We start from the raw sequence: 25,543 nt of genomic DNA, 5'->3' as shown, positions 1-25,543 counted from the left end.
TCTTGGAGAGCCCTGTCTGCCCTCTGACACTGCACCCCTACTGTTTGTTGCATTACAGTTCAGCGGTGCTTTATTTAAATGTCTTTAACTGCAAATAAAAAAAAAACTGCACAAGAATAAATTCCAATTGTTTTATTTAAATAACAAAGCTCTGAAATACACACCATATTTACAAGGATACACTTAAGCTTTCAACAGATACAAGTGTGAGCTTAAGTGTATGAAACATGATAATATATTCTATTGTAGTTACAGTGACCGCAATGTGCCTCCATCCCTGTATACATACTAGACTGCCACCGTGAGACCAATGGTCATTCACACAATTGGTATTACTGTGGGGCTGGAGCGCTGAGGTGATCATATAATACTCTAAATATTTCTTCGGTTTATTAAAATATTTTTTTTATGTTTTGGATTTACAGATTATTGGCAACTACAAGAATGAAACTTGGCAAGAAATTCTATCTTTGGGCAATATACTGAAAATAAAACATGTTTTAACAAACTTGGGATGAAAATGCATTCTTACAATAGTATTTAACAATCGTTTTTTTTGTAACTGATTCCCAGACAGATTTTTATTTCATTAACATTCTTCATGCATTGATGATCAACTCTTCTTAATTTCCACTAACCAACAGAACATAAAGCACGCCAGCATTGAAAATAGTTTCACCAGGGTATGAGCATGTGGACATAATGTACTGCCTATTATGATGAAGGTCACATACTGACTTTTTCCATTGACATTTTGCAACCTGAACATGGTCAACAGTAAAACGACAAATACAATCAATGAACCGTAGGAATAAAGCCACGGGCTGCTTACAAATTAAATATAAATCCCAACTTAAAGTCATGCACGAGTAATGCTACACAAACAGTTTTTGCCTTTTTGTTAAGTTGTATCAATGCATCATAATGTATATAAGTAAAAGCTAAACTTGACAAAAAATAAGCATGAAACCCATAGACAATGATAAATGATTGATAGTTTTATTCTGCAGCCCACAAGTATACTTTATACCAACTATGTTCATGATAGAACTGTAACATCCTTCTGATGACGTTCAGTGAACTGTAAAATACAAAAAACGAGTAGGGAAACTTTTACAGCATGTATTAAATATTGATGTTAACACGGCAGTTATCAATTTAAATTTATAACTCATCTTATTTTAAAAAGTATGTGATAATTTAATGATGACTTTTAATGATGATTTTTTATTGTAATCCCCATTTACAGTATTTCACAGTACTCTCCAGTCGATCAGATGCTCTTGCTGGTGCAAAGTTAAGATTCCCCGCTTATATTAATCTCCTAATAGTTACTTGTTCTGGGCTGTAAAATAAGACATTGTTCAAATCTCAATGTCCAAAAGCAAGATTCTCACAGCACATGAGCATCTAAGTTAAAGCAAAATGTTCCAAACCTCAAGTGAATGGAGGGCACAGCTGACTAAATAAAGAAATGACCTTTTTCCCCTGTGAAAGATTTTGCACGTCAAATATATTTTCACACTCAAGGCCCTCCCAATAACACAGTAAGAATTTGCAAATGACAACTAATTATATGTACTATGTCAAATAATATATTGAAACTTCACTTTGAAAATAATGTTTAATGGTAAAAGCGGAGGCAACGATTCTGCTTTCCTTGGAAGGTATGAGCAGCTGACGCACAGAGATTTGATATCGTGTCAGTGTGGCACATAACCTTGAGATCACACGATAAGACTCGATCCCTGCAGACAGCAAAAGGCTGTTTTGTTCAGTGTCAATGTGCTTTTTGTTTAAAGTAATAGTCCACTCTACCATTGGTAACATGGTGTTGCAATGATTTACAGTTTTGTTTACACAAGTACAGCTTGTAACTGGAAGCGAGAGCAATGGTGGATTCCTTCTGACAAAAAAGCATCCTTTGAGTGGCCGAAGACAGAAAATGGACAGACTTAACACACAGAGGAAAAGAACGAGAATGTGTTGAGGAAGGAATTCCAACCAAATGCTTACTGGAGTTGGATGTCTAACATCTTCAGGGTCCAGGATTTCTACGTGGTGCTGGAGACTTGAAGTGATGGGCGACTAAGAGGCATCATGCAGGTTTGGTTGATAAAGGGAATACAGGTTGGTGTGGTTTAAGGCCAGATGAGAACATACATCTGCTGACATCACGTCTGATGCACCTCGTGAAACATCAGCTCTCGCGGGATGCGAGTCTCTGGGCCGTAGGCCTTAGCGGCTCGCCGCACAAACGCAGCGACATTTTGCTTTACAACCTCGTCGAAGAACATGGTGGCTAACTGGGAGTGCAGCAAAGAGCGGAACTCAAAGGATATCTGTTGAAGATACAATAACAATCACTTTAGTATATGCCAGAGAGAGTAGACAAGTCATAAAATATGGCAACAATAGTTTGAATAGGAATAGTTTAACATTTGGGGAAACATGTTTATTTGCTTTCTCGTTATCATTCATTTGAAGCTCAGACTAGCAGACAGTTAGCTTAGCATGGAGAGTGGAAAAGGGTAAAAAGCAAGCGTGTCTCTGTCCCACACATAACCACCTGAAAAACCAGAATGAGCCGTTTAGACACGTCCGGCAGGCTAGCTATGCTGACAGTCTTTATGCAAAAGCTAGCAAAGTATCTGCTAGCTCAGCCTTCATATTTACCGCACAGACTCGAGAATGGTATTTAGCTCCTCATCTAAGTTTTGGCAATAAAGTGTTTTCGCCCCAGGAAGCAAGCTGCAAGCTACTTACAGAAAAGTCTACCGTGCAGGTGCGAGGGTAACCAGGAATACCAGGACTAAAGCGCCATATCGTCTCCAAGTGATTGAATAGCTTTCCATCCGTACACACTGCCTAAAATCACCCAAAAGAGAAATAAATGACGTGATTAGAAGTGAGACATATGAACAATGGGTGCATGTTGGCATCACAAACATTATTCGCCTAAACTAACAATTGTGTTGCGTCTTAGACCGCTTTGCTTTCAGTCCGCTGCTGACATTTAACTTATTCGCATTCACATTGCAGCAACATCAAACAGAGGCATACAACATTCCATCCATCGATATCACATTAAACATCACATGTAAAATAGTTTGCAGGACTGTAACGACTCTGTCATGGTACTGGCACTTACTTTGACTAGATGAGGCCGGACGTTAGTGATCATAGACGTGTATCTCTCCACCACTGGAGGAAATCCGACTTCAAGTTGAGCTTTGGCGTGGCCTGCTCTTTTCATGACGGTCTGGGACTTCTTACACCATGGCACAAAGTGCTTGTAATCGTCAACATTGGCAACCACATCATACATTTCCTGCATAGAAAACCTATGGCAGAAAGCATTGCAAGGTTAAGGAACTAAAAAAAGATATATTTCAGAAACACATAAACGATAGTTATTATTAGTAGCACATGCGGTAAAATTACCCAAGTATTCTACGCTCGGAGTACTCCTTCCTCTTGTTGGTCAGACTGAAGAAGTTTCTGCTTTGAGGAGCCGTTGTCATTGTGTCCCAGTCGTGAAGGCAGAGCACTTTGGGAGTTCTCGTCATCAAAATGCCGCATGACGACAAGTGTCTAAAAGGTAAAAGATATATTTTTCTGTAAGCCACATTCTGGAAAGAGTGACACCTGCCCCAGGCACAGTCCACAACATAAAAGGCCCACTATGTTCCATTTTCCAGATACTAAAGTCAATGAGAACACATAATGTGCTGAACCAGGAGGTCGTGGAAGGTCTCTGTGTTGTGACTGTGCTGGTGTTTTCTGAGTTGGTCCTCTTCTGTGAATAGCAAAAGGTTATGTCATTTGACTCCCACTCAGGCTCAGACTACCACTTAGCAATATGGTTTCCAGTAGATAACTTATAGAATCTACCAAAATGTGTTATGGACTAATGCATTTTGTTGTCGTTTAGACTTCAAATAAGCTGTTGCTCTTTCCTCACGTGATGTCTGTCTTTGTGAAATGTGGAGAGAAAGTATGCTCTATCTTAACAAGTCTGTCTTACATTACATAAATTACAACAACATTGCAATGGTCTATTTATTTATTCTAATTTGTAATGGACATTCTCGTCACATCTTCATTATATATCACAGGTGTCTTCTGCTTGAATATGTAATCTATTTTTTATTAATGATCAAGTACAGATGGTTACATTAGCTAACAGTATATCATAAGTCATTTGTCACACTTTAGAAATAACATAAATACGACAATTATGACCTTCGGTCCAAAAGAGACGGTGTCATTGACTCAGTGTTGTCGGACTCGCTGTGTGTTTCCACGACAGTCGTACCTGATGTTCTGTCGCAGGCATCCTCCTCCTCTTTGCAGCCCTGTGCCACACGAGCGAGTGGATCCCACAGAGGCGATGTTGAGGAAGTCACTAAACGTCCGCACGCCCATGGGTAACCGCCGGGCACTGGCCGTGGCTGCCATTAAATCAGCCACTCAGTTCGAGGAAGACCGATCCTGGGTCTGCGAAGCGAAAAGCAAAGGGCTCCGGGCAGTGGGATTCAAGGATCCGGTCCTAACACCCCACTTGTAGTGCCGACCGACGTGTAATAGCAGCTAACCTAGCTCTGACCGTCCTCAATAACTAGCTAGCGGTTTGCCGTCTCGCTGTGTTCGAGTCACTTTAACGACGTATCCGGCTGCGTCCAGAGCCGTTGGCGTCACCAACGCTCGGTAACGTTAGCCAACGTTCGCTAACACGGTTTCATAACCAGCCCGACTGGAGAAATGCGACCAGCACCGCCGCACTACTGTTATTTCACAGCAATACTCACATCGCTCCACGTTTAGATTCACAAACTTGCAATACAATTAAATTATTTTGACTAGTTTTTGGTTTATTTTTAATTTGTTCGAATACCGCCTTGGCTGCGACCGACCTTCTGTGGCTAAATAAAACGCCGGTGGGACAAGCCGTTCCTTTCTTCTGTAGGCCCAGGCGGCTCTGGGTGAAATGCTGCCCCCACTGTGCTGGAGGCTCATATTTCGTAAGGGTTTTAAGTTGCGCATTTGTATTGTATCTGTTAATTTTTACAACTTATAAGTTCAAAATAAAAACATGAAAATCTTGAGATGCGGTTGGAAATGAGCCACACACAGTTAGTAAGTGAGACAACATTTTGTTCTTCAAGCTACAACGAACACTATGCTCAATAACAAGGAGGTTACATAACTATGACTACAAGTTTCTGTCGCGGTGCCCCTCGACCCTCAACGTCTCACTTGACCTCGCAGAAGTGAGCGCCGTCCATGTTGTCGCCTACGGTCGGCGTAAACGCGTTACCGTTTCCGGTCACGCGATGGCGCCATTTCACCCGAGCAGACGGAAACAGACCGCCACGCCTGTAGGCGGACCAGTCCAGTCGTAGCCTGTATCGTCAAACCAGACATTGGATACAGACAACAACAGTGACAGATCAAGACCGTATTTCTGTTTGCAACCAGCTATGGGTGTAGTCTGAAAAGTGGATACAGTAGCGCACCGCAATATACCTCGAAGTTTTATCCTCATGAAGGAGCTCCGTCCTGGCTGAGTTTGGGAGATGGGAGTACATAACATCGCAGACCAGGTACGATGAAAGAAAGCGCTCCGTAGCTGTGCGGTGGCGCAGTCTATTTGCTGGGAAAGACCTGTTCTTGTGCGCAACATACTAGCTCACGTCTTTTTCGCGGAGCAAGTTGTTTCGTTTTTAGCTTATTTGTCGTGCGTGTTCATTTAAGTGCACGTCGTAAACATCATGATGTAATCGCTTGTGATTAGCGAGGGTGTTGGCATTCATACGTACGTTATTGCTGCTCTTTTCTCGGCCCTGCTCTGGGACGGGGCCAGCTATGTAGCGGGGTTAGCTCAAGAGCTGTTTGGTTGGCTGACGTAGCTAAGTAGGTAGACAAGGGCCTGTAGGCCTCAGCCAGGGCTCTGTGTATTTCCTGGAAGGAAACAAGAATCACATTCGCTGCACAACGCTACAGTAAATGCACCAAATGCAGTATGAAACATCACGATAGCATACTAACCCACTTCACTGAATAGTGCGCAGTGACGTTATATGTTAACGAACGAATCGTCTTTCTGGGTCAACGTTAAGATGGGCAACGTAATTCAGCAGGTATTTCTGTGTTGCAGCCTCCTCTGGTCCAGGCCATTTTCAATCGTAATGCTGAAGAAGTTCAACTATTATTGCACAAAAAGGAGGATGTCAATGCACTGGTATGTATAATGCACGTTTAGTTACAATGTAAACGGGCTATTCTCACGAAGGAGTCTGAGGGCCCTTTAATCTATATATGTTAAACCTGACAATTTAATCATATTCCCCTGAATTGATTATATTATACCCACAGGACCAAGAGCACCGCACGCCACTTCATGCTGCTGCCTGTGTGGGTGATGTCCATATATTGGACCTCCTCATTGAATCAGGTGAGTGAGCTGCTGTATGCATCAGTGATACTTGGCTGTGTGTTGATGTTGAGTCCTGCGGTGCATACTCGAAACTTTGATACGACTCCAATAAACATTACCCTCATTCTTAGTTCACCTTGCAGTTGTTTTGCTCTTTCCACCGACAACCTCCTTGTTACTTCCTAAAATGTGTTTGTTTTTTGTCTGCCAGGTGCCACTGTAAATGCTAAAGACCATGTATGGCTGACCCCGTTGCACAGGGCGGCTGCTTCCAGGAATGAAGTAAGCAATAGAATCATATCCCGTTGCCAAGTCCAGTTATCTCTGTCGGATGACTTCATCCTCTAATGCCATTATGTATTCGCCCACAGTGATTATAGAACTCATTTAGATGTATGCACCAAAACATTGTGCTGACCAAAGGAAATGCAGCAAACATACCGATACAATGTATGCTTTAAGCTCTTCTGATGGTTTCCTTCTCTACAGAGGGCAGTAGGTCTGCTGCTGAGGCGCGGAGCAGAGGCAAATGCACGAGACAAGTTCTGGCAGACACCACTGCATGTGGCTACTGCCAACCGTGCCACTCGCTGCGCAGAGGCCCTGCTGACCCAGCTGAGCAACCTGAACATGGCAGATCGCACTGGCAGAACTGCCCTGCACCACGCAGCTCAGAGTGGGTTCCAGGAGGTGAGTCTTGAATTATTGGCTTCCCATTTTTGAGATTTTCTTGAGAACCTGAGTTGATTTTTTTCTACAATTGTATCTATTTGTCTTACAGATGGTAAAGCTGCTGCTGAACAAAGGGGCCAACCTGAGTGCCATCGATAAGAAGGAAAGACAGCCTATCCATTGTGCTGCTTACTTGGGTAAGCAAGTTTCGCTTTTTCTGCATACAATTCTGCACACAGCACACATTTTCATTGTCTCAAAGCCGTAAAAGCTCCTATTGTTCATGACAAGTTTCACTCAAATGATGAGCAATAACATCGCCAAGTACTTGCGTCAGTATCTGGGGACAAAATAATACAATTGCTGATTGTTGTGTCTCATACTTGAACCTCTCTGTTTGTGGCCACTGTTGCTTTGAATCCTTCAAATGTATTACGTTTTGTGTTAAAGATGATACAGAAATGTTATCTCCCTTTTTGTGTTTCCCGTAGGTCATTCAGAGATTGTGAAGTTGCTGGTGTCCCGCAGTGCAGACAAGAGCTGCAAGGATAAGCAGGGCTACACACCTCTCCATGCTGCAGCTGCAAGTGGTCACCTCGAAATTGTAAAGTACCTACTGAGGATGGGGACAGAGGTGGGTGATTTTACTTCTTACAATGAAATGGTTGTTTTAAGCTGCCATGTTGTCTGATCATTAAATGTCACAGCGTTTAACCAATAGTCTTTTTTATCATCTGCAAACATTTGACACTTATTTTAAGATTTCTAGGACTCCTGTCTTTCAGGCTCTTGGTTGAGTCTGATCTGGTGTCTGTTTGTGCTCTGCTGTCAGATTGATGAGCCCAATGGCTTTGGAAACACTGCGCTCCATGTGGCTTGCTACATGGGACAGGAGGCTGTTGCTACCGAGCTGGTGAACCATGGAGCTAATGTTAACCAGCCCAACAAGTGCGGCTACACCCCTCTGCACCTGGCCGCTGTCTCCACCAATGGTGCCCTCTGTCTGGAGTTGCTGGTCAACAATGGGGCCGATGTCAACCAGCAGGTATGTAATGGGTTGAAGAGTCTTGCATGGAAATGAAAATCGCAAATTACTTTACTTACTAAATTATGCCGTGAGAAAGAGAGACCTGTGACATTAAAATGTATTATATTGATAACAATGGCAGAGGGTGTGGAAACTACTTGTTCTTAGCTTCTGCTCCCTGCAGAAACACTGCATAGAACTTGTCAAAACATTCATGCAAAGTTGTAAGTTTTAAAGTTTGAGACGCTCAGTTGTCAAACTGGCCTTGAGCACTGTCATTGGAGCGGCTTTCTGAAGCTTGCTCACCCCTAAACTCTGAATTGTAATTATCTCTGAACTCCACTCAAGATGAAATAATGTGATTTTTATATTTGTTTGTTTTTTTAAGAGCAAAGAAGGGAAGAGCCCCCTGCACATGGCAGCCATTCATGGACGCTTCACACGCTCTCAGATCCTCATCCAAAATGGTAACGGTGAGCGTGCTGTCTTGTCTGACTGATCTGTGAGAAGATGTTTGTTGATTCATGATGAGTCTTCTATTCACTCCCTCTTCCCTTCTTTCCATCAGGTGGGGAAATTGATTGTGTGGATAAGTATGGCAATACTCCTCTCCACGTTGCTGCTAAGTACGGCCATGAACTGCTGATCAGCACTCTCATGACCAACGGAGCAGACACGGCCAGGTATCATAAAAGCCTTAAGTTGTGTTACAGATGGGTATAATCGTGCCATGAGGTTGTAAAAACACAGTAAAGTACAGCCCTTTTATACAAAGAGGCATTACTGTATATATCCATGCTGTAAAACAGTTGGTTATAAATAGGGTTACATTTAGGGATGTTTCAGACCAACACGCATGTTTATATACATTATACGCTGGAATTTGAATACCTGTTTAAGTTTTGACCAATTTGTTGCTGCATTAAAAGTTTCATATTTACTTTTTAATTCCTGTTAATTTTTGTAGATTTTTTTTACCAAATACAATTTATTATTTTGATAAAAAATAACACTTTAGTAAATGTCTTTATTTCGTTCTTACATTGTTTTTTACAAGGTAAATAAAGTAATATTTAAGTCAGGCCTGATGTTGCCTTGAAGAAAGAATGATGTTGAGCTCATTAATTAAAGACCGGTTTCGGCTCAGTACATATCGACCGATACCTAAAGCCCAGGTATCGGGACTGAAAAAGTCAGAACAGTGCATCCCTTGTTCCATTTTTAACATTGGCTTTCTTTCTAATATTTTGTTTTTATATTTTTGTCATTTCCAGACGTGGAATCCATGGAATGTTTCCCTTGCACTTAGCTGTGCTGTACGGGTTTTCAGACTGTTGTCGCAAGTTACTATCCTCAGGTTTGTCTTTGTTCCACAAAAATGTGCACTCTGATTCACTATTTTTATACGCTTTGACATAGCTGTTACCGCCAGTGTGTTTCTTCATTACCCGACAGGTCAGCTGTACAGTATAGTTTCATCCATGAGTAAGGAGCATGTACTTTCGGCTGGGTTTGACATAAACACCCCTGACAACTTTGGGAGGACCTGTCTACACGCTGCTGCCTCTGGAGGGTAAGATGCAGAATCTGCTTTGTCATGTTGAAATGACCAAGAATGTTCTGGTCTCAGATGTCATTTGTAACTTAATTCCCTCTCCATGATCATCCTCCTTTACAGAAACGTTGAATGTCTGAACTTGCTCTTAAGTAGCGGTACCGACTTGAATAAGAGGGACATAATGGGAAGGTGAGTTGTTTCTCCTCATATGTTGTAGATGTTTTCATTTGCTGTAACAGCAATTAAAGTGCCACCTAATACATGTAACTATTCTGAGTGACTATTCTCTCGCCTCTCATCCTCCCTGTAGGACCCCATTGCACTATGCGGCTGCTAATGGGAGGTACCAGTGCACTGTGACCCTGGTCAGTGCTGGCGCTGAGGTCAACGAGCCTGACCAGACGGGCTGCACTCCCCTGCACTACTCTGCCGCCTCCCAAGCCTTCAGCAGGTTGGAAAACCTTTCTTTCTCCTTCTGTGTCAAACTGTCAACTGTTGTTTATGAAATTCAAACAGCTGGTGAACATTTTTGTTTCTTGACCTGGGCTTATTAGATAACAGTGTACAAATCTAAGCAACACACCAAGGAATGTGGTTTTCCAATGATGTGCATGTTATATATCAAGAAAGTTTATTGAATCGGAGCATTTCTTGTTATTTTCAGAGTTGATCGGCATTTTTCTGGGAACCAGAATCAGAATGATGAGGATGAGGCGAAGGAGTCGTACTTGTGAGTTATTTTTATTTTTTTCCTTTCCTTGTCTTTCCTCCTACTACGACTGACGAATGTGATCAAGGCCTAAAATTCAATAAACGGACACCAAGTTTGTTAGTGGAGAAGATTTGTGCCTAAAGGTCACGGAATTCAATTATCCTCAAGGCTCAACAGTTTGGGTTGCCACAGCAACTTTTTTGAGAAATTGGACGCCAATTCTTGGCCTTGTTGACATGTAAAATGCACTAACCTTAAACTGCAACCTGTGCACCCCATTTTACCATTGTTGCATTAGTGATATTTAAATATTGCTGTAACGGTGGTAACTGGAACTGGACAACGCTGCATGCACACAGCCGTCTGTTGAGACAATAGCGAAGCAAATTGAGTTGTGACGGGCTCGAAGAACTTTTCACCCTACAGTCAAACATCACAAGCAAATGTGCAAATTGATTCAACTGAAAATAAACTAGAATTTGAGCGGGATGGGAAATTATACTGCAAAGCATATACAACATACACATGACAGGGAGTATAGTATACATGTCACGATATAATTATTATTAGCCAAATGACAAAAAATGTCAACCGCTATTTTCTGTTTCGGCAACCAAAGCTGATGCCTGGCAACCACTGTTAAAAGTTAGTGATGAGGCCTGCGGTATTCTTTCTATAATACTCTCTCTCATGTTTTGTGGTCTTCTAATAACAGCTGCTTGGAGCACCTTTTGGACAACGGTGCTGATCCATCAATGGTCAACTCAAAGGGTTACAGTGCTGTTCACTATGCAGCTTACCATGGCAACAAACAGAACCTGGAGCTGGTGAGTTTGTCTGTTTTTAATCTGAAATTAACTTTTCTTTGCACATGCATTAAAACTCAAATGTCACCCATTAAATGCATCCGGTTATTCCACTCAAGCAGATGTCCCAGATCTGGTCCATACGACAATTATTTATTCCGTTGAGTGAAATATATTTCCGGTCGTGTTGTTTTGACAAAATGATTAATTAATGGGCTAATATTTGCAGGCTGTGCGTGTTGAAAACATGTTTAACTTTTGATTGATATTAATGTGTAGCATGTTTATTTATTTCCTCAGTAAATTAAATCCACTCTTGTGGCTTATTTCTCAGCTCCTGGAGATGTCCTTTAATGCACTAGGAGACATAGAAAGCAGTATTCCAGTCAGTCCTCTGCATCTTGCTGTAAGTACATTTAACCAACTCTGGTCGAAACCGGTTGTAATCAACCTCTTAATGCTGACTACATGCAAGGTAGTGACTGCCCTTCTCTGCTCCCTTAGGCTGATAAGGGCCACTGGCAGGCGCTGCGTGTGCTGACGGAGACGGCAGCTTATGTGGACATGCAGGATGCTGCAGGGCGTTCTGTGCTCTACTTGGCTGCCCAGAAAGGCTACGCGCGCTGTGTGGAAGTGCTGTTGGCTCAGGGCGCCTCCTGTCTCCTCAATGACAACCGCCTCATGTGGACTCCAATTCATGTTGCAGGTATGCAGCCCTCTGCTGCAAGATTTCACGATGCAACAATGTTTCTGATTGTTACTACCCTGAATGGTCTACATTTTAAGTTGCAGGGAATAGGTGTTTGAATTCTCTCCTGTGCTTTATTTCATACCAGCTTCCAATGGTCACTCAGACTGCCTGCGCATGATGATTGATTATGGGGAGGAGGGAGATCTGACCAATGTTTCAGATAAATTCGGCCAGTGAGTTGTTTTCTTTGAAAAGCACGGCTTTAGTTTGTACATTCAGCTTTCAAAGACAGTTTAATGCCTATAGCACATCTGACCAATCGGCACTCAGTAAAATGTCTTTACTGTCCCTTTCAGGACCCCTTTGATGCTAGCTGTTCTGGGAGGTCACACTGACTGTGTCCACTTCCTGCTGGAGAAGGGTGCCTCGCCAGATGCCAAGGACAAGAGGAGCAGCACATCTTTGCACAGAGGGGTAGGTCGAAAAACAATACCCTAGCAGAGCATCCGCTGCACCACAAAAAAACTAAATCAAGACTGTGGTAGTGAGAATTAAAGCTTTACAATCAATGTTGACTTCTGTTGTCTGAGTTAATACTTGTAGTTCATCGTATAGCCTGATGAAAAAGTTAAGCTGCAAAGAGTGGCACATTTCCCTGTTGACAAATAAGTACAAATATATTAACATAAAGGAATGATGGTTAAAGCTCCTTTTTTAAAGTCTTACTAGAACCATCTGTCAAGGAGTCATAAGGATGAAAGCAACGGAGCCCCAAAAACCTTTTCAAATGAGATATCATTCAAAGATAGATCTCAGAATAAGAGATCCCTGTCCAGGAAATTACCTTAAATCTAATTATTGCTTTTGTGATCAAGCCTAAAAGAGAAATGTGAGCAGGAAATGTTTTCTATCTATAACGTAAAGATGTTATAATTGGTATTTTCTAGTTGTATCAATGGAGATTATCTCATTGCCTTTTTGCTGGTCTATGTTCAGGCGGTGTTGGGCCACGATGACTGTGTGACAGCACTGCTGGAGCACAAAGCGTCTGCACTGTGTCGGGACATTCAGGGCCGGACACCGCTGCACTACGCTGCATCCAGAGGCCATACGGAGATCCTGGCCAATCTGGTGCAGGCCGCCGTGGCAACAGACCAACAAGATAAACTGCTAGACAACAAAAAATACACCCCATTGCACTGGGCTGCTTACAAAGGTTTGCTTAGTTTGATCCACTGGAAATGGCTAATCCCTACATGTTGCAATGAATCACTGTCACAGCTGTTGTCCATAATGCTGAGTGTGTTTGTTCTCAGGGCACGAAGACTGTTTGGAGGTTTTACTTGAATTTAAAACATTTATCCATGAAGAGGGAAACCCTTTCACCCCCCTGCACTGTGCTCTGTGAGTATTATGTTGGCATGGGCTTTTGTTGCATGTCTTACTGTTTCAAAACTAAGGTGGGTTTAGATTAAATCATTGCATTAACCCTTTCAGTCTTGCTTGTAGGATGAATGGCCACAGCGGTGCTGCAGAGAGGCTGCTGGAGCCTGCTGGGGTCCACATGATTAACACCAGAGATGCCAAAGGAAGGTGAGAATGCAGAAAAAAAGACTTTTTAAAAATGTATTTGTTTATTTTAAAGTAAGTCTAAGTACTATATAAATACAGTGAAGGTATTAACGTCCAATCCATGTAAAAATACACACAGCTCGTATTAAATAACTGCCCTTTTTCTTCTTCTTTTTTCGTCAGGGTTTCTGTACGGTTGTGATGTAAAAATCACACAAGTACCTCATACAACCCCTCAAAATTAGCCAAACTATCCCTTTACCTTTCTCAATTTGGTGCAACTGTGATTCAGAAGAAAAGTAGCTTTAAACGATTTTTTAAAGCTGATATCAAATGTATTTCTCATCATAATAGAGTTAGTAGTCTTACGAAGACCTCATCCTACTTCTGTCTTATCAAGTAATTGGTCGTTTGTTGTAATGCCACAGCCCTTGAAGCTTTAACACTGATCATATAGTAATTGTTTGGACTGTCTCTGTCTGTGCCTGTAGGACCCCACTGCATGCTGCTGCATTTGCTGAGGATGTCGCGGGACTTCAGCTGGTACTTCGCCATGGGACAGAGATCAACGCAGTGGACAACAGTGGATGCTCTGCTCTGATGGTAGCTTCTGACAAGGGACACAGTGGCACCGTGGGTATGTCTTTGACCTGTTATTCTTGTTGGGCCCTTAAGAACGAGTTGTTTCCTTGAGAATACATCGCTGATTGTCCAACTTTGTGTCTTGATGTCCCTCAGCCATCCTTCTTCACCGGGCCAAGGCTGACCTGACACTGCTGGATGAGAACAAAAACACTGCCCTGCACCTGGCCTGCAGCAAGGTACGCAAAGCTCCACTGTATTAACGCCTGAGTGTAATGCGATACACCAAGTAGTATGTGGGCATTTCTTTTAACTTTTTCTTTAATTTTGTCTCTCAGGCCCATGAGATGTGTGCCCTGCTGATTCTGGGGGAAATCCACAGTCCCACACTCATAAACGCCACCAACGGCGCCCTGCAAATGTGAGAAAGCTAGCAATACTTTTAAGCTATCAACAAAAAACGAGACAAAGAACATGGAGTTTATTGGTATTTTCTGTAAATAATTGTGAGCCTACATTTCTACAAAAGCCCGTTTAAGCCAATATCCTTAAACGGTGTAGGCCATGTTTGTCATCCGTTTACATCTGGCCGCTACTCTGAGGCTGCAACTTGTATTTCAAGTTTGGGGTGTTCTTCTCAATGTATAGCAGCTCTGCCAGTTGTTTCTCACACTCTTTCGCACATCCTCTTCCAGGCCCCTCCATCTTGCAGCACGTAATGGCCTGGCTACGGTGGTGCAGGCACTGCTGAGTAGAGGAGCCACTGTGCTGGCTGTGGATGAGGAAGGTGAGGCCTTTCGGCGCTTGGTTAGCCATTAGAGCTCATCTAGTCTGATTTAGATAAAGTGTTACATTGAAATGAGTTAAGAGTTTGGCTATTTTAAGAGTCTTACAATGTTTATAATGATTTAGCTTGACATCATTGACTTTTATTTATTTGTTTAATGGTGTAAAATATCTGAAACTGAAGTTGGTGTGGGCAGAGGGGTTAAGCAAAGCCACGTTTGCATGATTTTTAGTAATCAATTTTCTCGTGGAATCGTTTCAGCCCTAATGTGAATCTGTTATCTGTCAACCAGGCCATACCCCAGCCCTAGCCTGTGCTCCCAACAAGGACGTGGCTGACTGCCTGGCTCTGATCCTCTCTACCATGAAGCCTTTCCCCCAGCGGGACCCTTCCTCCTGCTCCTGTCCTTCTCCCACCGTCTCCCCATCCACGGGTCTCAACTTGCTGAAGCACTGCGGCATCACTGCCGCCTGCACCCCCTTGCCCAGCAACGGCCTCCACAACGGCTACGTCAAAGACCGTCACGGTGCACCGGTTGGCCTGGACGGGTGTCTGTCTGAGTGAGGTCACGTGCCCCCGTCAGTCAGCTGCTATCTCCATCATCACCACCAGGGGGGGACTCCCTTTAACAAGGCCCAGAGGACCAGGAGAGCACCCACCCACATGTCTGTTCTCTGTGTATGTATGTGTTTGTGTGTCTGTGTGTGCGTGAGTGTTTGTTCTCTTGAGGTGCAGTCAAACCTAATATGCAATTAGATCCCATTCCTCCATCTCCTGGTAGTGCTTAATATGTAGAGGCGGATTGCTCTACAAGGTCACTCGGATGAAGTGTGGCATCCAAAACAAACACTAGCAATCTGGCCATCTCTAAATCATGTAACCCTTTAAAACCATGTTGACATAGTTATATAACCGACATCTAAGAGCATGCAAATCTCTGCGTTCTCACCTGTCTTTCTCTTCATATCACTCAATATAAAAGTCATATCATATAAGTTGTGGTGACCTTGTAGAGGAACATACAGCCTTCCCAAAAGAATGATCAAAGAGTTTCTTTGTTTGTTTTTTTGATTTATATTTTCTTTCTTTTTTGTTTTGTTCGCCTAGAAGTTTTATGAAGGAACCACACAAGGGAAAAATCGAAATTTTGCTTCAGAGTGCAATGCTTGTGTACTTACAGTAAAATCCGAAATTTGGAGAAGGGTCACAAAGATGTTAATTCCATAGTGTACTTTAATAGTACGGGCCTAGAATTGTTTGGCATTTTAAGATAATTTGGTAATGCTGCTGAATACATTCGCATGTCTCCTTCCAAAGGAGAGCAATGTTCGGGTCAGCGTCGTAACATTAATTTGTTCTTTATGCTGACTTCATGTTTTAAAGATGCTAAATAAGTGTTTGTTAAGCTAGAATGTTTCGAAGCATATAACTTATGACCAAAGTTGATCAACACTATTATGGCTATAAATTATTTATTTGAGATGAACTGTACTGTATAGAGAAAGACAATAGATCTTGATATACCTCGTCAACTCGTTTAGCAGCTGCTTCATCTTCACCCAGGGTCCGTGGGCCTAACGTTCTCCTTTTGGAGGACTGGAGAACGTCTGTAGGATAGTAACTGCCTGAGGCCTTGTTTATTTCTAGATGGAGGCTTTACTAGTAATATCTGCCAACAACACCTCATCAAAGCATCATATATCTGAGCACATAAATGAACAAGCCATTTCAATTTATTTCCCATCTATTTAACAGTGTTTTTTGGAAAAGATTTCCAAATTTGAAAGGCCTAATTATCGAATGAGAGCAATCGGTTTTCGTTTTTTAGGCACTTGTGACGTATTATTATTTGTTTGTCCTTTGTGTTTTCTGAAGTTGAACCGGCCATCGGCTTTGTGGTTTTAACACACTCGCACTAAAAGAGTATTTCTTGGAGCTGGTGAAAAAGTTTTAAACATCAAATAGCTCATGTCTCAACTTCTTGGTCGTCATCTCTGATCAATTTAAACGGTAAAAGAGTAATGTCTGCTATTTTCATTGGGCAGTTTTCAAGCAATATTTTCTTTTGGCCTTTTTTTGTTTTGTTTGAACGTTTTTGAATAGACAATCACTGTCACAAGGGCTTTTGTTTCCCTGGAATGTGTTTTTATTATTTCATGAAAAATTACCTAAAGACTAAACGAATGGCTCTGTGTGTGCCGGGCATTTTACTGTCAGTGTCAACACAAATGCACTGGATTGCCTTTATGGCATCTCATGAAATGCCTTTTGACCCATGCCTTCTGTAACACATCATTTCAGTTGGATTGCATAATGGCAGAATATGATGAGCCCTGAGACTGATTATCTTTCCACCCATTTGAGCGCAACAGCATTGAACCACAGTTTCACCCATAGTATCTTGTGGGGAGGGGGGGAGGGGGAATTGCTCGGCATATCTTTATGTGTCCCGGCATTATCAATGACCAGGGAGTTGATATTCCTTATAGAGGCAGATAGGGCGAAGATGAAAAGGAGAGGGATCTTTGCTTTGGCCAATACCTGTTGTTTAGATTTCAGGAATAGCAGAAATCCAAATATGTGCTTTTTTGGTGTTCATTTTGTTGTCTCCTCATCCCATTTCTGGTACTAAAGATGATTGTATCGGACCACTAGAGCTGTTTGTGACTTTTAGATGTTATATCTATGCTATTTTGTCTGTTTCTTTTATTTTTTTATTTTTTTTAAACCATGTGCTGGTGGTTGAATTACACTGAGTCGGATTGTTTTCATCGGTGTGATAACTTCTTATCCGCTGATAATGAAGTGGCACAATTGCACACATTAGTTGACTGGAGGAGAGATGAGGACCTATGTCGTTGAATACCCCTGTGAACAATCTTGAATTTTACTTAATTTACAAGAAAATTAAATTCAGAGCACTGAGTTCTCAGTCAGTGTCATAGTTTGCATTTCAATTGACCTCCATAACTGACTGAAAGGAAATGGAGCGACTGTAATTGGTGATCCCCAGCCTTTGTTCTCTTGATCAATTTATAATTTTCATCAGAACAGTTATATTATTATGATTATTAACATCACTATTAACGGGATAGGTACAAAACGTTTTGTAATCTCAGGATCTGTGCTGAAATGGCAGCAGGCAGAATTTATTAATCCAATCAGATCTCAGCAGGATGATTATGTCTACATTTTTTTTTTTGATGGGATGTTCCAGAATTTAATTCCTTTTTAACCTTAATCCCACAGCACTTAATTAGATAGTCAAGCACGCACTTTAGTACATTGAAGTTCTAAGTGTGCAAATTAGAGAAGATGTAATGTATGTACTTATGTTTACATGCATGTGTGTTGCTGCTGAATACAGGAAGGTAGGGTTACAAGAGACCAGCAAAGGCTGCAACAACATTGTACTCTAATAATGCATTATTAAAAAGAAGTGTCTCTAAGTACTTAGGGACAGTGTCCACTGCCCACAGACTTTTTTTTTTTGTTATCTTTCTGGGAAACCAGCCCAAAAAAGTGACACGGTTACATTGCAGCCTTCTGTTAATAACACAGACTCTGGCCTAAGTCACGTGGTTCAACAGACACCTCAGGCTCCTCAAACACTCAACATACTCTCTGCCATCGGTAGGTGCTGTCAGAGCGTTTTCTTTCGGGCAGGGATTTCTTTCTCTCTTGTGATGTCCTTATCTGACCAGTAAATGGAGCCTTTGCCCCTGCGATTATACAAAATGTAACTGAATCCTTTTGTTGTATCACAGTATTCGTATACATGCTTTTTTTTTGTGTGCGTGTGTGTGTGTGTGTGTGTACCAGTGATAATTGTGTGATTGTGCATGGAGCTAGATCACAATTTTGATATAGTAACAATTTAAGCAAGTGGAGCATATACAATATATCTGGTGTCAGTAACGGAAAAGCAATGAACGGTCCAATTGTAGCAATAGAGTGTGTGTGTTTAATCGTGTGCAGCACAAACATTGCACTGCCATCCATTTAGGCCAATTCAGTCAATTATAGCATAAATGCCAATGGAAGATTTAAATGCGGGTTAGATGTTATAATCTTTGGTCACAAATAAGGCCTAATTGCCAAAATGTGTCCAAAGGAGACAACCTCTTAGTAAAGCAGCAATGGATTTATGCATATGTTCAAGCAGTTTACAGTCTGACCATCAAATCTGAGCCATGAATTTTTCTAACTGAAATGAATGTAGGGTCAGTTTGGAGCAGGACAATTTGTTTTCTCCCAACTTTAAACTGTTGCCCTTCATTTGTCTTGTGTGGATATGATTATACAGGTAGCATGTAATAACCTAATTCTCTACATATTATACAGTATGTGTAGTCGTCTTCCTGCATTGAGGGTCTGGATAGGGTTTTTTTGTGGCATTGTTGGAGAATAGGCCTGCTGTTGTGTAATATCACTCTTCTTTCTCTATACATATATATTTGTGTGGAGTGTTGCCTACAAGGTAAATGGAAGAGAAGAGTTCAGATGACTTTAACATTCATGTTCATCCTTTCCATTGAGATTGCCTTACAGTACAGTAAAACAAGAGGGACAAAAAGGTCTACAGTAGATATGATCACACATACTCGTTAATAGCCTATATTTGACAAAAATGCACCTAAGCTACACCCATTTAGTGCCATAGAAACCTTTATTTGCCTTTAGACATACATCATTATTACTTGGTCAGTAACTAATTCAGAAGTAGGCTTATTACAGTTTTGTGTTTGGAGCTGCATGTCTTTTCCCCAATTATAAGTCAAAGAAAACCTATAAATATTTGCATGGGCTATTAGTACTTAAATGCAAGTATTTTGTTCAAATGTGCTGTTAATAGAAGTCTATTGTATAATTGGACATTTTTGAAGAATATAGTTACTCCCTTTGGTATTGGCAAAGCAATCCTGTGTGTGTGTGTGTGTGTGTGTGTGTGGTGTGTGTGTGTGTGTGTGTGTGCGCGTGCGTGTGTGTGCGTGTTACCTGGAGAAAAAAAATGATGTCCCAAAAAAAGCATGGTATATACAGTATAGAATTGATTTGCCTCAATGGATGTCTCGGTTCTTACTTGAAGTAAATGGCAAATTTCAATTCAACTCTCTGATCCACTGTTGAGCCTTTTGCCTTAAAAGCTGAAAAAGGAAACAATACCTGGCAGTACCTGAAAAGTTGCATCACCTGTTGAGTTAAGCTGCTTGGTTGGATGGCTAATTTTGGTCTGACAGACATCTTTGGGTGTCGTAAAAGCACACAAATCAATTGAGGTAGCACATAGCTCAAGGTTGCCATGGTGCAGAGATTGTCGTGAGAGGTTAGGATATCGCCATATTTGCCACTGTGAATGAACGAATTCAGAATTCACTCGTAAACAATCAACTTTGGCTTCTTCGTCATCGAGAGCCAAATGACCCTGGAGATAAAAGTGGTGTACCTCAAAAAAAAAAAAGAAAGTTGTATGGAAAGGAAAATTCTTATGAAAAATGCTTTTACAGCTTCGCTAACAAAGAGTTCAAATCTTGTGGTCTATCTTGTTGTGGGTAGTGTAATTCTGCTTAAACCAGCCAGAGATGTATCTATGCGGAAGTGTTAGATTAGTGTTGGCAGATGTCTCATGTTTCCTACCTTACAAAGAGGCAGCCAACTGCACCTTGTACTTTTTATTGGACCTGCAGTTTTACCTCATCAGTGATCTTTTGTGTGACGACGCTGACATTTATCCTCTGTGATTTCTTCTTGTTTCTCCTGATGCCAGTCGTGTATATTTCTCTCTTTTAGTGTGTGTGTCTGTGTGTGTGAGTGAAAGACTTTTCAATATATGCATGGCAAACCTAAACATTCAAGAACATGCGAACGTTTTAGAACAGAAAAGCAGTTTCAACACGTTCTCTTCATTACAACCAACAGATGAGTCTATTATCTGGTGCAAGTCATAAAGGGTAAAGGGTTCAGTCTAATTTAAGGCGAGGAATGAAGGTAGCTATAAAACTTTACCTCTGAAAGTCAAAACAATAACATTTGACTGTATGACTAATGCTAGTTCGACCGACCTTCCCTGCCTGAGCAGTTGGTTATTAATCCCCCCCCCACCAATAGGACCTGTGTAATATCGAGCACAGTGGTGGCATGGTGCCTTTTATTTGTAACTACCGAAAGATACGGTCTTCCATTTGTATTTCCCAGAAGCCTTATGATGGGGAAAAAGAAATTACACTGAAAGTACACGACTCAGCTCATTTTCCCTCTGAGCTTGATTATTTCAACCCAATGTGATTTGAAAAAAAGAAAAGAAAACACTGAAATAGCTCCTTCTGTATTAGTCTGGATGTCATGATGCATTTCCAGGGACTGAGTGCTCCCTTTGGGTGGCAGAATAAATTCCATGGTACTGTTGCGATTTCAGGCATATCAAACATTGAATGGATGGGGATCAGTTGTACGAAAGCACAAATCCAAAGAAGGCACCCTGGGGCTCGGTTGGCTCTCCCAACACAAAGACGTGAAGGAGCCTTTCGACCAAATTTAGGCATAGATGAGAGTAAAAACATTGGACTCCTCTTGAGTGCAGAGAACATGAGTTTTGATTGTCAGTAACACATTAACTGTAGAAAGACCATTGTCTGGAATTTCAGAGCTTCGCTCTGATTGTTCTTCTCAAATTGGTATTCATCGGCGATTAGTAACTTTAACCAAATTGTGATGTGACGCGGTACCTGCATTCAAGATCAAGTTAAGGCAAACTGTTTGTTGTGACTGTGTTGCAAATTGATTGTAGAGATTGTTTTGTGTTATGTAGGGTAGACTGACTACAAGTAGGGTTGCAGTAGTAGCTGTGTGCAGTGTTAATAACGTGTGATCATACCATAGAAGTGATGTAACATTTGTTGTCTTACCACGACATTAAGGCATGAATCCTCTTCTCTCAAGCTGACCTCCTTTTGAAATAGACAAAAGATAAAAAGTGCAATAACCTTTTGTTTATTATTGCTTCCTCAGTTAAAAAAAATATATTATTTAATATGCCCTTTTTGTTGACACCAAAAGTCACTCATCTGTAGCAAATGAAGGATTTCAAGTCGTCCTTTAGTTTGTGTTCAGAGAGGTGGCATTTGATCGTGTGAGTGTTTGATATTTCATTCTTAAAACTGTGATATCCGACTTTTAAAGCTGCCTGCTCAGAGAAAGAACCGTGCACATGTTGACTGATAGATTTGAATGGGTGCATATTTTTTATTTTTACTGATGGACTTTGATGGTATTGTCGTTTGGACTTCTGGTTTATAGCCGGTAGACATTTTCATTTGCATGTGTAGATGTGTATATGCATCCTCTTCCTCTTTGAATGAAATGTTTTCTCAAAAATATTTAGACCTGCTGTCAGTGACGTATGCGGATAAAAGGAAATATGAAATGCCTTATATTTGTTTTCAATGTTAAGCATTAAGGGTTCTTACGTGTCCCTCCCTTTTCAGCGTGTAGCCTAAAGCTTGTACAGTTAAGAAACGTATGAGATTTATATCTTCTGTACAGCCTGTGTGTTTTCAGAATTTGTTACTTGGAGGTCCTGTGATTGTGGTTTTAGAAACACATTCCCCTTTTGAAAGTGCCGTTTGTTTTCACCAGCAGAGGATGTGTCTTCGGGGGTGGGTGGGGGGGGGGGGGGGGATTGATTTACACAAAAGGAAAAGAAATGTTCAGAACACTTTCCAGTGTTTTACTTCTGAACCGGTTGAACTAAATGACGCAACGTGAAATAAGGCAGCAATCTCTTGACCTTATAGACCTGCTCCCTCGGTGAGCCCCTGGTGGAGGTCACACCAAGCTTGATGACTCTAACGCAGAGCCATATCAGAGAATTTGCCCATTAGGAGCCCCTTTTGAATGTGCTATTAGGAATAGCCTATAGGAAAGGATGTAATACTGCATGTTCTGTGACATTTTGGTAGCAGCTCCCGTTCATGTTTTTTTGTTTAGTCCGCTTCACTGTAGATGTTGCCTATTCATTGCAACTCACAAGCTTTTAACAATCCATTCACAACTGGACTTAAAGCAGGCACTGATCTGCTGCTGAGGCAGCCTTTTTTCATTTTAATTAAAAAGAACAAAATATGACAGATAAAGGGTTGCCTGTTTACTTTGAGTGGCTTAACTGTGGAAATACAAAGGAGCCTGTATGAGGGGAAGGACTCTGAATCAGGGCATGTGATGAGTTACAATCAAATAGTTTTACAGTGCACCTTCACAAACAAACGAAACGAAAGATAAGAATAAAAAAGACGGCTCATCCATCCCAACATTCCAAAGTTGATTTAATTTTCCAGAGTCCGGTCCCGCTGATTGAGGAAATCTTTCTGTTCTTTCTTTCTGAATGAAGCGGGCATGTGTGTCAATAACAGGGTTCCCTATTTAGCCTAACGCTGATTACCTCATTTACAAATCTGCAAATCTACTATTCTACTGTGTGTAAAGGAGTCAATGCCATCACCAGCCCTCAACACCTGTGATGACAACAGGACAAATGAAGTTACTCAATTTAGAATATGACCAGTCTGAAAATATAGGGATAAGACACGATTTACATTTTTGGGCAGATTGGGCCTCGTCTGTTAGTAAATCACCACAACTGCTACACCAGTCTTCATCTTGAGCTATCAGGAGTGTGTTCATTTGGTAGTTAAAGGTGAAAATCTAACATTTGCTCTTTAAACACTGACTGGAATAGCAACTGTTGGCACAAGCATAATTCAATAAGTCGGGCCCAGGCCTGGTGTATTTCACAATTATTTAAGTGGAAGATCATGTTAGCATCACTTGCTGTTTTTCAGTAGCATTTCTCCTACCTCCTTGTTTTGCAGCCTTGAGTATTGTTTGTCGGTCCACCTACACAAAAAAAAGTCTCTTCACAGTACAGGAATACAGATTTATCATAAGCAATGGTAGTTATACATTAAAAAAAAAGTGTGCTTGATTGTGCTGTACGTGTATATGTCTATTTGACGTTGAAAAAAAATATTTATGAGAAGCATTTATATGACAAATTACCACTGGAATGTGAAGCCAGACAATGTTATGATGCAGATTATAAAGATAGTCTATCCCCTTTAACATTCAGTGGCGAATGGTCAGAGGATTCTTTTTTTTTTTTTAAATAAGTAACTGTGCATTAGCTTTTTCACCAGCTATTTCTTTGGTTTCCTCTTGTATGTATACTTCCCTGTCCAGCCCTTTTTAGTATGCATAATTTCAACGTTTACAGCTTCATTCTGGGTCAGCGATCGATTACCCTGCAGTTGTAATGGTACCACAGGTTGTCACAAAGATAGTAGGGTGGATTTGTAATTCTGTACCGGGGCGAGTTTGAGCCCCTCGAGCCGTATGCCTTTGAATCCATTTGTCCACGCCGGAACAAATTCTGCTACATAGGCACCTGTCTCCACGCTGCTCTGACATTGTACATTCAATTTGACTATAAGGGGTACAGGACAAGGTGAAAGGTTTGAGGTTTACTGAGCAGGACCCCCCCCCCCACCCCAACCCATCCACCCACACCTAATCCAGGACAGGTCCAGCCACTCCCCCGTCACCCACCCACTGTCACATAAACCTCAAGCCATTCATTTTTCTGTTTGTTTTTTTGACAATGCAATCCTGAAAGCACTTTGCCTTGTTATTCCTTTGTGTAAACATGTGAATGATGATTTGTTACAAAAATGTTAAATATGTAAAAGATCATTCACTGTTTTGGAAAAACCTGCATCTGTCTTTCTGACGTTAAAAGAAGAAGAAACAAAACACAATTTAGTGACATTAAACCTGAATCTATTTTATAAAATGTTTGCTGCAGCCAATTGGTCTTGTCATTCAGTATTGTGGCTTAGGGTTGTTTGTGTTCAATAAAGTGCTATTGCTAAATATTTCCTGAATCTGGAGTTATTTTTGATGATGAATCAATGTTTCGGATCACGTAGTTCTCCTACGAGCATGATTCACCCTGAATTAGCATTTCTATTAAAATTACTGGAATGCCTTCGAGCCGTGAAGCTGAATACAGTTTTAAAAAATGCATCTACATATTTGTCTGAAGAAGTTTAAGTCAAATCTTCATTTATATGTGAAAATGTCGCAACTGAACAAGGTTCTTCAGGGTTTAACATTAATGTTTTAGGTCAGAAATCTACTTGCCAAAAGTCAATTTTAAGTCAAAAAGACAGAAATGTAGATATAGCAGTAATCGGTTGCCTGTTAACTGTGCTAACATTACATTACATGTCATTTAGCTGACGCTTTTATCCAAAGCGACTTACAATAAGTGCATTAAACCATGAGTCCAAACTCAGAACAACAAGAATCAAGCAAGTACAATTTCCAATGCCTTGGGCTAGATTTCATTTTCACACAGCCACATGCATTGTGGAGACATGAAATAACACTGATGACTCACATGTTCAATGTGCTGCTTCTTCTGTACAGCCATATCCTCATACACTATACTATACTCCTTTCATGCTGGCTGCTGTTCATTTCCTTTCTGTGTACCTTTGGCCTCATATAGGGAATTGCAAACAGTGCATGGCTGAGAAAGAGGCATTGCATACCTCCATCCATCCATCCATCCATTTTCAATACCGCTTATCCTTATTAGGGTCGTGGGGGCGCTGGAGCCTATCCCAGCTGACATAGGGCGA

The 25,543-nt window shown here is 41.2% G+C and overlaps 2 protein-coding genes across 5 annotated transcripts; one reads left to right on the top strand and one right to left on the bottom strand.

Moving 5' to 3' along the window:
• Positions 1 to 117: 117 nt before the first annotated feature.
• si:dkey-190g6.2 (coenzyme Q-binding protein COQ10 homolog A, mitochondrial) lies at positions 118 to 5,432 on the bottom strand. The gene is made up of 5 exons (XM_034536720.1): positions 4,319 to 5,432; positions 3,445 to 3,594; positions 3,152 to 3,344; positions 2,767 to 2,868; positions 118 to 2,342 (listed from the first exon to the last, which is right to left on the bottom strand). The coding sequence occupies exons 1-5, from the start codon at positions 4,459 to 4,461 to the stop codon at positions 2,175 to 2,177; spliced, it is 756 nt and encodes a 251-aa protein (XP_034392611.1). The 5' UTR covers positions 4,462 to 5,432; the 3' UTR covers positions 118 to 2,174.
• ankrd52a (ankyrin repeat domain 52a) lies at positions 5,387 to 24,772 on the top strand. Of its 4 annotated transcripts, none has more exons than XM_034536718.1 (28): positions 5,387 to 5,606; positions 6,161 to 6,244; positions 6,379 to 6,457; positions 6,651 to 6,721; positions 6,929 to 7,129; positions 7,221 to 7,308; positions 7,603 to 7,745; positions 7,944 to 8,156; positions 8,527 to 8,605; positions 8,707 to 8,821; positions 9,413 to 9,495; positions 9,594 to 9,711; positions 9,817 to 9,885; positions 10,007 to 10,147; positions 10,361 to 10,426; positions 11,124 to 11,235; positions 11,549 to 11,620; positions 11,719 to 11,920; positions 12,051 to 12,138; positions 12,262 to 12,379; positions 12,902 to 13,121; positions 13,222 to 13,309; positions 13,415 to 13,498; positions 13,969 to 14,114; positions 14,216 to 14,298; positions 14,398 to 14,480; positions 14,755 to 14,846; positions 15,139 to 24,772. In XM_034536718.1, the coding sequence occupies exons 1-28, from the start codon at positions 5,580 to 5,582 to the stop codon at positions 15,408 to 15,410; spliced, it is 3,237 nt and encodes a 1,078-aa protein (XP_034392609.1). In that variant the 5' UTR covers positions 5,387 to 5,579; the 3' UTR covers positions 15,411 to 24,772. The 4 variants fall into 4 exon arrangements, with proteins under 4 accessions (XP_034392609.1, XP_034392607.1, XP_034392608.1 ...); XM_034536716.1 differs by having other exon boundaries at positions 13,403 to 13,498; XM_034536717.1 differs by having other exon boundaries at positions 8,527 to 8,611.
• The last annotated feature ends 771 nt before the right edge of the window (positions 24,773 to 25,543 follow it).

This window comes from Cyclopterus lumpus, chromosome 7 (genome assembly GCF_009769545.1).
Source record: "Cyclopterus lumpus isolate fCycLum1 chromosome 7, fCycLum1.pri, whole genome shotgun sequence".
Classification (NCBI taxonomy): domain Eukaryota; kingdom Metazoa; phylum Chordata; class Actinopteri; order Perciformes; family Cyclopteridae; genus Cyclopterus; species Cyclopterus lumpus.
This window is presented reverse-complemented; position numbering and strand designations above follow the sequence as displayed.

Coding starts and splice junctions, on each gene's coding strand:
- ankrd52a (XM_034536715.1), top strand. CDS start 5,580: ATGGGAGTACATAACATCGCAGACCAG. Junction 8,822..9,412: donor AACGGAGCAGACACGGCCAG/GTATCATAAAAG, acceptor TGTCATTTCCAG/ACGTGGAATCCATGGAATGT. Junction 14,481..14,754: donor ACCAACGGCGCCCTGCAAAT/GTGAGAAAGCTA, acceptor ATCCTCTTCCAG/GCCCCTCCATCTTGCAGCAC.
- si:dkey-190g6.2 (XM_034536720.1), bottom strand. CDS start 4,461: ATGGCAGCCACGGCCAGTGCCCGGCGGTTACCCATGGGCGTGCGGACG. Junction 3,345..3,444: donor TCCGAGCGTAGAATACTTGG/GTAATTTTACCG, acceptor TTTCTGCCATAG/GTTTTCTATGCAGGAAATGT. Junction 2,869..3,151: donor TCCGGCCTCATCTAGTCAAA/GTAAGTGCCAGT, acceptor GGGTGATTTTAG/GCAGTGTGTACGGATGGAAA.